The 10478-nt window shown below is 34.2% G+C and overlaps 1 protein-coding gene across 12 annotated transcripts in view; it reads right to left on the reverse strand.

Moving 5' to 3' along the window:
- The window catches only part of LRP2BP (LRP2 binding protein), a 52218-nt gene extending 42186 nt beyond the window's left edge, over positions 1–10032 (reverse strand). For 2 of the 12 annotated variants that reach the window (XR_007948264.1, XM_051965483.1), the window contains exons 1-3: positions 7144–8205; positions 6817–6940; positions 3466–3578 (exon numbers count right to left, since the gene is read on the reverse strand). Coding sequence is in view for 8 of the 12 variants with exons in the window: in XM_051965483.1 (XP_051821443.1) it covers positions 3466–3578; positions 6817–6919 (216 nt within the window). In the remaining 4 variants the exon portion in view is untranslated. The other 10 variants (XM_051965485.1, XM_051965486.1, XM_051965484.1 and 7 more) reach the window with 10 other exon arrangements.
- Positions 10033–10478: the final 446 nt, after the last annotated feature.

The raw sequence follows: 10478 nt of genomic DNA on the forward strand, positions 1-10478 counted from the left end.
TAATGCTTACTTTTAATAAGCACAATAGAATAATGAACCCATTAGAAATCCATTTATCAGCCTATTTGGGGAATGTCATGTTCTGATAAATCAAATACATTTGAGTCAATGGTGTGGTACCATACTTGGGATACCACTTTTCAAACTACTATAATAAAATGAACTAATTTAACATTGCCTTTATTGGTTGAGACTCTCATCTGTTGTTTTTCTCCTCTCTATTTCTGTTTCTCTCTTGCGGAGTTTTGACTATCCTCTGTCATCTTTCTTTGTATCTTTAACTCTTCTGTTTCTTCATAATCCTTCACTACAACGTCAAGGCATTGGTGTTGTCTCTTCATGGTTTTTTTTGTAGTAATAACCCTGAACAATCACAGCAACTTTTTTTGCATTTTGTTATGTCAGATTTATCATAAAATGACAGCATCTCTTCATTGCTCTGTATTTTATTGATGGTTTTTCACAACTGCTATTGTAACAGCAAAGAATTCTTTGAGCGCCCAAATGCTAATTTACTGTACTTTTGATAGTGAGGCTTGGAAAATTTTGTTTTGCTTACTGTTAACAATAACATAACAAATTACCATTAGAGAAGGGAGTTTGTTTATTCTTCTTATCTCAAGTCAAAAATGGACCTTAAAAGCTTGACTATCCTTAAGGAACTCTTCAAAATGGGGGAAGACACCTATCTTAAGAGATCTCCACATATATAGGAGTACAAATACAATGAGGACAAAGTTGCAATGTGGTCTATGTTGACTTTATGTAAACACAAAATTAGTTTTAAAAAAATTTAAGGGAGACAATTTCCTAAACTTATTTGAAACATTTCTACATAGATATAATTCTAGCTAATATTAAATTTTAGTATGCTTAGGCAAAAATAGAAACTAACACTAAAAGAATAACAATTGTCTTCATTTTAAACATGAAAAAATCACAATGATCTTTAAAATATTGACAGTGTAAATATATATATATATACACACATACATATATATACGTATATATATATATATATATATATATATATATATATATATATATATATATATATATATATATATACACATACATACATACATATATACATATATATATGTTTTGATGGGAAGGTTTAACAGATCTTATTTTTTGTGTCCTAAAATGGATATCAATAGGGATGGCTCCTTACCTAAAGTTCCTGTACCCTGCCAGGGTTGGTTTTGAAGAGGATACATGAGATTTGAAAAGTAGTCTGGGATGTATTTTATTTTGGGATACTCTGGGGAGGATTTAGTTAGTGGGACTTGAGGAAGCTATTTCTTAGAAATAGCTTGATAACTATACAAAAAAGTATTGAATTTTTAAAATATTTAGTTATTATTAGAAATGACAAAATATTAACCAGATCAGTAAAGTAATAGGGATAATGATAGATGAGAATTTTAAAATCATAGACTATCTCTTGTTTATAACTGAAGAAACTGAAAACTAGAAATATTAAGTGGCACTGCCAATATTTGAACACAGATTTCTCTGACTAAAAATCCAAATGGCTGATATTGACAACTCACCAAAGAGTGCAGTGCTAACTTGGAGATGAGCTGAACATTATTAACCAATGATGGATAATGTCAAAATTGTAATAATGGTTAATAATGGCACAAACAATATTGATCCTCAGCTATTAATTTTTATCACTTTTCCCACATTAATTTATATACATATACATACACATGTATTTATATATTTAATATATAAGCATATGCAAGACAATGTGATGGAAAGGGATCAGAAATAGCCTTCGAATGAGCTAGATTCCAGTTCTTTCTCTGACACATACTAGATCTATAACAATGGGCAAATCCTTTTAAGTGTCCCTAGTCGCCTCTTTAGTTCTATAAAAATACTTATATATATTTATGTTATCGATCTGCATTGGTGATGGATTCTATGCTAGAAATTTCCTTTATCAATGAAATTACATAAAAGCATTTATTAAACATTTACTATACACAAAGCATTGTGAACACAAATATAATAGTAAGGAGCTCACATTCTAATCAGGGGGAGAAAACATATACAGGAGATTTTAGTTGCAAGAAAGATGGAGAAGTCCCAAGAGGGGTCCTTAGGATCTAGAACCAAAGCAGATGCTAATGCAACTTTTCTTTATTAATAAAATCATAGGACCTTTTGTGATAAATTGGATAGTGTCAGATATTGTGAAGAGAACTTTAGCCACTCAGGAATCAGGACTGCACTACCTGTAAGAGAAAGTTATCACTTTGGATCCCTAAAGACTTGTTTCCCTTGACAACAGCTGCAGGATTTGGAGCTAAAAGCAACGACAGTGGTCTGAGCGTGCTGGAATTCTTACGGCTCTGTGGGCTCAGTGTTGGGCTATTTCTATGTTTCTATCACAGTTTAAGAGGACATGGTGGGTAGTGATAAATGCCTGGCACATGATTCCTTTTGTCTTTTCTTCAGGGTAACTTATTGCATCAGTCTGGTTAACTTGTTTGCCTCTTCACTGTTTACTGTTTGGCAGATGGTATTGATGGTGGTAGGGATCGTGGTCCCTTTCTTCACAAGGGCTGCTTCTCTTGATGATATTTGTGAGAGTTGGACTAGAACCAGGGCTAGTAGTCTGGAAGTTACTGCTATTCCCAAGTTTATTGAGCTTGGGGGTTCTAGGCTATCTACACTGCAATTTGAGAGGAAGTAGTGATCTAAGTTAAAGATCAATATTTTGTTGGTATGAACAGTTCACTCAAGCTCACACGCTAAGTACTGTCTCTAACAGGGTAACTGATGTATGTGGATTGTGTTATTCAACCATTAACTTTAAAATATACATTATGTCTCCCTATGTGTATACACATATGTATATAGATACTTAATGTGTGTATACTACTGATGCAAGTATACATATTACATATGTATATGCTATATATTATATGGCTATGTCAACAAAACATATACACATAATAGAAATGCATAGGTATACATATGACAATTCACTTTTTATATATGAAGGGAACATCCTTGTCCTAAAGAAACTTTTAAGCAAACAATTAGGTTAATTCACAGGTTACAGACATGTAGCTAATCTGCATTTGTGGAGGAAATTTCCATATTAGAAGTTCTATACTAATGAAATCATAAGTCTAGATAAGATCTCCAAAATTGTGATCCTTAATATTGTCCATAGAGTGAGATTTTATCTTATATTGGGAACCCTATCAAAAATGATTTTGTAGTAGAAACAGTCTTGCTGATCACATCTATTAATAAGGGCAAAGGTAATATGGTCATTTTTTAAAAAGTTATTTCTAGTATGTTCTAATGTAATCCATTCCCTAATGGATTGATTGTAGGAAAACTGGATATGAAAATACTACAACAGAATTATTAAACTGATGTTTTTCCTGGAAAATTTCTGGGTTTAATATTTTTAAAAATAAAAAATTTTAAAGCTACCTCTTCAAAGTATAGCTGACCTCGCAGGAAACGTGCCAGAGGATCTCCTTTTTTTATTCTTTCCTTCAGTAATTGTAATGCCTTTTCCACTAATTTCGAATGATTGTAATAATCTGATGAAAAAGTTTTTCAATAAATGTTACCTTATAATTTTATATTATGATCCTATAAATTCATAGAATCTATCTTTTGAAATAATACAATAGCAACCAAACCTCCCTTCCTGACTCATTTTCCTCCTGCCTTCTTCCTGCTCTAGACCAAAGCTTCCTTAATTGTGAATATGTGATCCTGTAAATGAATATGAGAGGTTGCAAAATTATGATTTATTGTCAATCAATTTTGAGCTTTCTATCCATTTTATATACTTATATACCCAATTTCACGTAAAAATTTCTCAGGTGAAAAGGGATCATGAATGGAAAAAAGTTCAATTAGTACTTCTTTATACCCCAGCTTTTTAAACTGTAATTCACAACCCCATATGAGGTTTCATAACGGAATGTGGGAATTGTAAAACTATTGATTTATTATCAGTAAAAGTTTTATTTGTATACCTTTTATATATCTATATACCCAGGGCCACATAAAAATTTCTCAAGCAAAAAGGGGTTATATATGGAAAAAATTTAAGAAGCTCTGGTCTAGACTATATTCTAAATATGGCTTTTATATTTATGAGAATATAGAAGTGGAATATCTTAGTGCATAATTAACAGCACAAAAAGAGGAAATTGTCTTCTAGTCATTCTCTAGCACACAGTACAAAGGGCTTTTTCCTACCCAAGGAGAATTAGACTTTTTTCAATCATTATGTTCCCAACACAAAGTCTCCCCAATTCAAGAAGGCTCATCTAGTTATTTCTTAACTAGTCTATCCATTCTTGACTTGACCATCTGGGCTTTTATTATTACATTGGCTTGGCATACTCCTCCATTCTCATTTAACCCAACCAAATTCTACTCCTACAAAATTCTCCTTATTATATACCACTTTAACTCTCAGCGGTTTCTCCCTTTTGAACACTTACACAATTGTCTCATTTGTCAAAAGTCATACATTATCCTCTAAACTAAAATAGGATGAGGATTTGAGCTATTTCTAGGCATCTTTTGCATCCTCCACATCACCTACAGCAATGCCTTATACATATATTCACATAATATATGTATTATACATATATATATACACATACATATATTAAGCTCTCAATTAATATCTGTTGAACAGTTTTAGAAAACATGAATAGGATAAAACTAGCTTCCTTTACCAAAGAGCAACTAATGGATCATCTCTCTTCCAGTTAAACTGAATAGTGAGTGTGAATATGAGTACATTACTTTGTGGTAAACTTTGTACACTTGAAGTTCTGATTCCTAGGCTGATTTAAAGTCCTCAGTATTCAAAATGAGATCATCCTGTCTTCTAGTCCCAAATAAGTCACTAAACTAGCTATGTAGCCATGGATAAATCACTATTTCTCCTTAAGACTCAGCTTCTTTATCTGTAAACTGAAGGTACTGAATTGAATAAATTCTAAGATTCTTTCCATCTCTAACAATCTCATTCTATGGTTCTATACATTTGGATATTTTGAACATAAATCAAAATACAAAATATTCTTGGAATATTCTGTATTTGAACAAGAATTCTCTCTAGAATATTTTAACAAGAGATCATCTAGCCTTCCCTTTAAGGTTTCTAGAGAGATGTAGCACAATTTTTGCCTCCTAAGCTGTCTTATTCCATTTTTTAATAGTTCTACTTGTTACTTTTTCCCTATAGCAAAAGAAAATCTTCCTCTATTGTTCCATTCATTATTATTTCCTTTCTAGGAAGCAGAGCAAGTCCAATCTCGCTTCCATATGGCAGCTAAGTTCTCTCAACTTCTCTCCAATTTCAGTCTGACCACCTGTAGTCTAAACATCCCCAGTCCTTTCTACTAAGGCTGTGGCATGATCTTAAGGCTCTTTGCATCCCATTAGCTGGATACTCTACAACTAATGTATATCCTTAAAATGTATACCCAGAACTAAATGCAATACTTAAGCATTGGCAGAATGAGGGCAACGTCTTTCATTTCCTGCATTCTGGATTCTACTCCTGTTGTCATGCAGCAAGCCTAGAGATCATGCCCTCCTTATGTTGAACTTAGCAGACTCTGAAGCTCCTAACACTTTTTCACATCTTGAAACTGTAAAATTAACTAATTTTTTGATATATAGTATAACTTGATTTTAATCATTTTAAAATCCTGCTTTATTAGATTTGGCCCAATACTTTAACTTATCAAGATTATTTAAAATTTTATTTTCTTCTTCAAATTAATAAGCATTTATTTTTTCTCCCTTCCACTTTACCCTACTGGGGGAAAAGGAAAACCATAATTCTTATAATAAAATAAACATAATCAAGCAAAACAAATTTCTACATTGAGCACATTCAAAAATGTATATATAAAGATCTTTTTTGGGGGATCATGATTCAGAAATAGATTTGATATGCTCAAGTTATTTATGACTTTTTTGGGGAGATAAAAGGGTGAAAAGGCAAGATTACTAGACTCGTTCTTCCATAGTGAAGAGACCCTATTAATAGTTCTGGTCATTCAACCAGGTTTGAAATCTGATAAAGATTATCTAATTCACACCTTTTTTCTTTTTTTAATCTATCTCCCTTTTAAAAAAATCTATCCTTTGTAAATATGTTAATAACAGCTGCAATGTGGCTAGTTGAGATTAGTCATGCAATCGCTTGCCAAAGAATAGTGTTTTATTCTGTTCATCTTTGTGTTGGATTAAATCGTTTTGTGTAGGACTAAAGCATGAATATCATGCTCCAATTCTTCTGAGCTAAATATTCAACATGATATGTAAATAAGAAAATGTCTCCGAAAAAAAATTATTAGTGCTAAATATATCTAAGTCAAGTTTGACTTTTCTTCTCTTATAGAGCAGCATTCTGAATTTCAGAGATTTAATAACAGAACCAGAAACGCTACTAAACATAAATCAAATGAAAGTCTCACAGGTTTGTAAATCCTAAAACTGTTTTATGTGTAAGAGGGGAAAGAGCACTGTAAAATATGAAAAATACTTCATATTTAAGTACTATTTTAATATTTACAGGTAAAGCACATGTTTCTAACAGCCCTATGATGTAGAGGGCGTATTAATAATTATCCTCTTCTTAAAAATAGGAAAACTGAAGCTCTATTTTTCCCATAGACACAGCACTAACACAGCACTAATACTCTGAAAAGAATAATAAACTTCACATCTCTTAATTATTATTCAATTATGAAACTTTAGAAAGCCACTTCTAAAGAGGACTAATAACAGGACTTGTACCTTCCTTCTCCTTTTTCCATTTGTTTAATTTCTGAGTCTTGATAGGACACTGGAATGGAGCACTTTGGGGACTCATAGGCAGTTTTTCACTGATTAACTTCATTCTGTTTTTTCAATGTATAGTCTGTAAATAACAAACATAGATAAAATAGGTAGACAACTTCTAGAAAGATGAAAAAATAACCCCATTCTCCACTATTTTCTGTCACAATGAGTTCCCTAACTCTCTACCCCAACAACTTTACCACTTAGCATAAATGAGACAATAGCTAGCATGAAAAGGTTGAGCATATATAGGGAAAGTGACAACTTTCATAAAATCAATACCTTCTGTATCATTTTGTATCTCCAAAGAATCATTTGTGATCTACTTGTTAGTTCACAAATTCACATAGTGATATGATTTGTTATCCATACCACACTTGTTGATAACTGCCTGGTCCTGTTGACACTACCCATAGCAAGAATTCTTCTGCAACAGAATCTTCCAGTTGCCTAGTGACCACAAAGTAGCTTTATGATAAACACCTCATCAGAATGAGATAAATAGGATTTGCCCTTTTCTAAATTGCAGCTTCTTTTATATCTTAGGAGAGCATATACTGTTTGTCTTTTTTTTTTCCTTGTCTTCAAATGTTATGGTCTAAAATTGAATATAGTTTGGGAGCCATTGCACCAAAAAGAATGAAGTCGCTCTACTTAAGAAGTGCAACCAGGTTACTATGAGACTAAGATGTGGGGAAAGTAAATCAAACAGTGGTTATGCTTTTCCTTCACATATTAGCTGTTCTCCTGCATTCCATTGTTAAACTTTTTCTTTAATATGGGACAAGATCTGATTGGTAGGAAAGAGCAAACTCAGTGAGATTAAATATGTGTGATTACGACCAGCTTTTAGATAATGAAACATCAAATTGATAGACTCAGGAAGAGGGGACTGAGTGATATACTGAAAAGCATGCAGGATTAAGAGTCTACAAGTCTGAGTTTTAGGCTTGGTTCCTTTATAGATTTTCATTAAAACAAGTGGTTAAGGTGATGATATCTAACTTTAAAAAGGAGTCATAAAGCAAGATGGGAAAAGTGAAGAACTGGGAGTCTGAAGATTTAAATTTAAATTGGGCTTCAGATATTTTATTACATTGGGCAAATCACTTGTCTGCTTGAGTTTCCTCATCTATAAAGTGGGGTTGATAGCTCCTATCTGTTAGGATTGTTGTGTTGTTAAAATGAGAACATTTGTAAAGCACAAATTATTATAAAAGGCTAGCAATTATCATCACATTTCAGTTCTAAGATTCTGTGATTGGTTTTAAGGTCCATAGTACGGCCAGCTGGCAACCACTTCTATTGATTCTGCAAAATGATAGTGATAGTAATTAATTTGGATCTTTCTCAGACAAGAATCTATGAGCTAGGCCACATTCTTCACAGATTGTAGAATGCTAACACAAGTTTTAATCTTTGAGGAATACCTCCTAAAAGTACACATACCCTAGCAAAGTCCCACATTAAATAATAATAAAATGTAACTCTGATTATAAATCTGACCAATTGTAACTAATTCTTACTGTATATCTGACCAATCTGAACTTGAAGGGAGAGGTAAGGAACTGAACAGTATAAAGCTTGCTCCTTATTCTGTATTCAGTTTGTTGTTCTTCTGAGAATGGAATGAAAGATTTTTCTTTTACTCTAAAATAAAATTGGTTGTACACTACTACTGAATTAGCTTGCAACTGGGAAGGCAGCAGCTCCCTGATCCTGCTAATCTCCATAGGGTCTTTTGATAAGGAAGTATAAATCTTACCTACCTACCTAGAATGTAATGTCTAAGACTGCAGAAAATATGTCTGATGGAAACTTTGTGTCTTCCCTGATATCTTTTCTTTTGCACTGTTGTTGAGTCATTTCAGTGACATTTGTCTCTTTTCAATTCCATTTAGGGTTTTCTCAGTAAAAATAATTTATTGTACCAATACTCCAATTCATTTTACAGATGAGGAAGCAGACAAGCAGGGTTAAGTAACCTGCCCAAGGTAACACAGCTAGTAAGTGTGTGAGAAGAGATTTGCACTGGCAAAGATGAATCTTCCTAACTCCAGGCCGGGCATCTATCCTCTATGCTACCTGCTTCTTTTGCAAAAAAGTACTTAACACATTTATTGTTGAACTGAAAAAAATTTTGTTTTCCCTTCCTCTACATTCTTATTCCTCTTAAAAAATGAAAATTAGGTTTCCATTTTGTTTTTCTAAAACATGTTTTTTTGTGGTCATCAAAATATCATTGGTACAACTGTGAGAACTGGATGGTGGTTTAGTTTTCACAGAGCTGCAAAAATTAAACTAGAGAAATAGAAAGAAAAAACAAATTAAGAAATTGAAACCAAAGAAATGCAGGCTAGAATGCTAGGACATGGAACAAGGAAATAAAAATTTAAAAAGGAAAAGGTAATCACGGATGGAGTACTCAGACTTCTAATCAGAAGTGGAAATATGTAATAATAAAAAAAACACTGTAATAATATGTAATTGAAGATGAACTACTTACACGTGAGGGAAAACAGGCGTAAGGATACGAGTAGAAGAGACCCTTGAAATCAATACTTGTTCCTTTTTTTTATATTGAACTCGTCCCTATCTTGATGTCCATTAGCTGAGTGCCAGACGTCACAACCTATCAGAAGTGTGAAATCCCCCTCACGTGAAGGATCACATCACGGTCATCATATTTAAACATAGTTCCTTATTGGCTGAGTTCCGTCCTATCTGAAGAGTCTAATTCTCTCACTCGAGTCTAAAATCTCTAATTAGTATCTTTGATTTTTTTTTTTTAACTCTTCAGTTTGGCTCTTGAATTTAACAAAACTGAAATGACAGAACATAAAGCACCTACTATATGCCAGGCATTGCGCTAAACAATTGAGGATATTCCTCGATTCTTAAGAATTTTTCGATCTAATGGGTTCACAAAACCACTTACCTATCGCTAGGGTCTCTCCCAACTTGAAATCATAGATTCAAAGAAGTAGCATTCCTATTAGTATGGAATTAAACTTGGTAACTTCTCCCTCCTCTTGGCCTACTCCATTTATTTAGGTAATTCTAAGACAAGACCTTTGTAGAGTACACGTTCAAATAACCGCCGGCCTTATCAGCCCGCTTCCCAGAAAGTGAACGTGCCTACTTGGTCACCTACTTCTCACGGCCTTCCTTAAATATGGAAACTGGGGTCAAGATAAGGACCCAGGCGTATTAGGGAGTGGGCGGTCCCTGCCCCTTTCCGCCCATTTTTTGGGAAGTATGGAGTAGACTGCTTTGCCCAGCTATCAAGAGCCCGAGGCCTCTCACTAATTCCTGCATACGTGTAGGGAAGCAGGAACCCAAAGCCACAGCGGCCTCCACCCCCTCCCCAGGCCGGGTGAGAAGGTGTGGGAGGTGCCGGACCGCGCGGACCTTCATGGCAGTCTCCTCCCCAGGGACTTCTGACCCCACCCACACGTCCGTCCGCTTCCCAGCAGTCTCATCGCGTCTGCGCACTTCGCGGGACTTCCGTGTCCCAAGTTCCCAGTCTATAAGCTCCAGCCAATCAGTTCCAAGGACTTCCCTCTAATTTCTTCCCTCCCCACCTCTCATCTCATCTCCGGCCCGTGGCTCCACGT

Source organism: Antechinus flavipes, chromosome 6 (assembly GCF_016432865.1).
Source record: "Antechinus flavipes isolate AdamAnt ecotype Samford, QLD, Australia chromosome 6, AdamAnt_v2, whole genome shotgun sequence".
NCBI classification, from domain to species: Eukaryota; Metazoa; Chordata; class Mammalia; order Dasyuromorphia; family Dasyuridae; genus Antechinus; species Antechinus flavipes.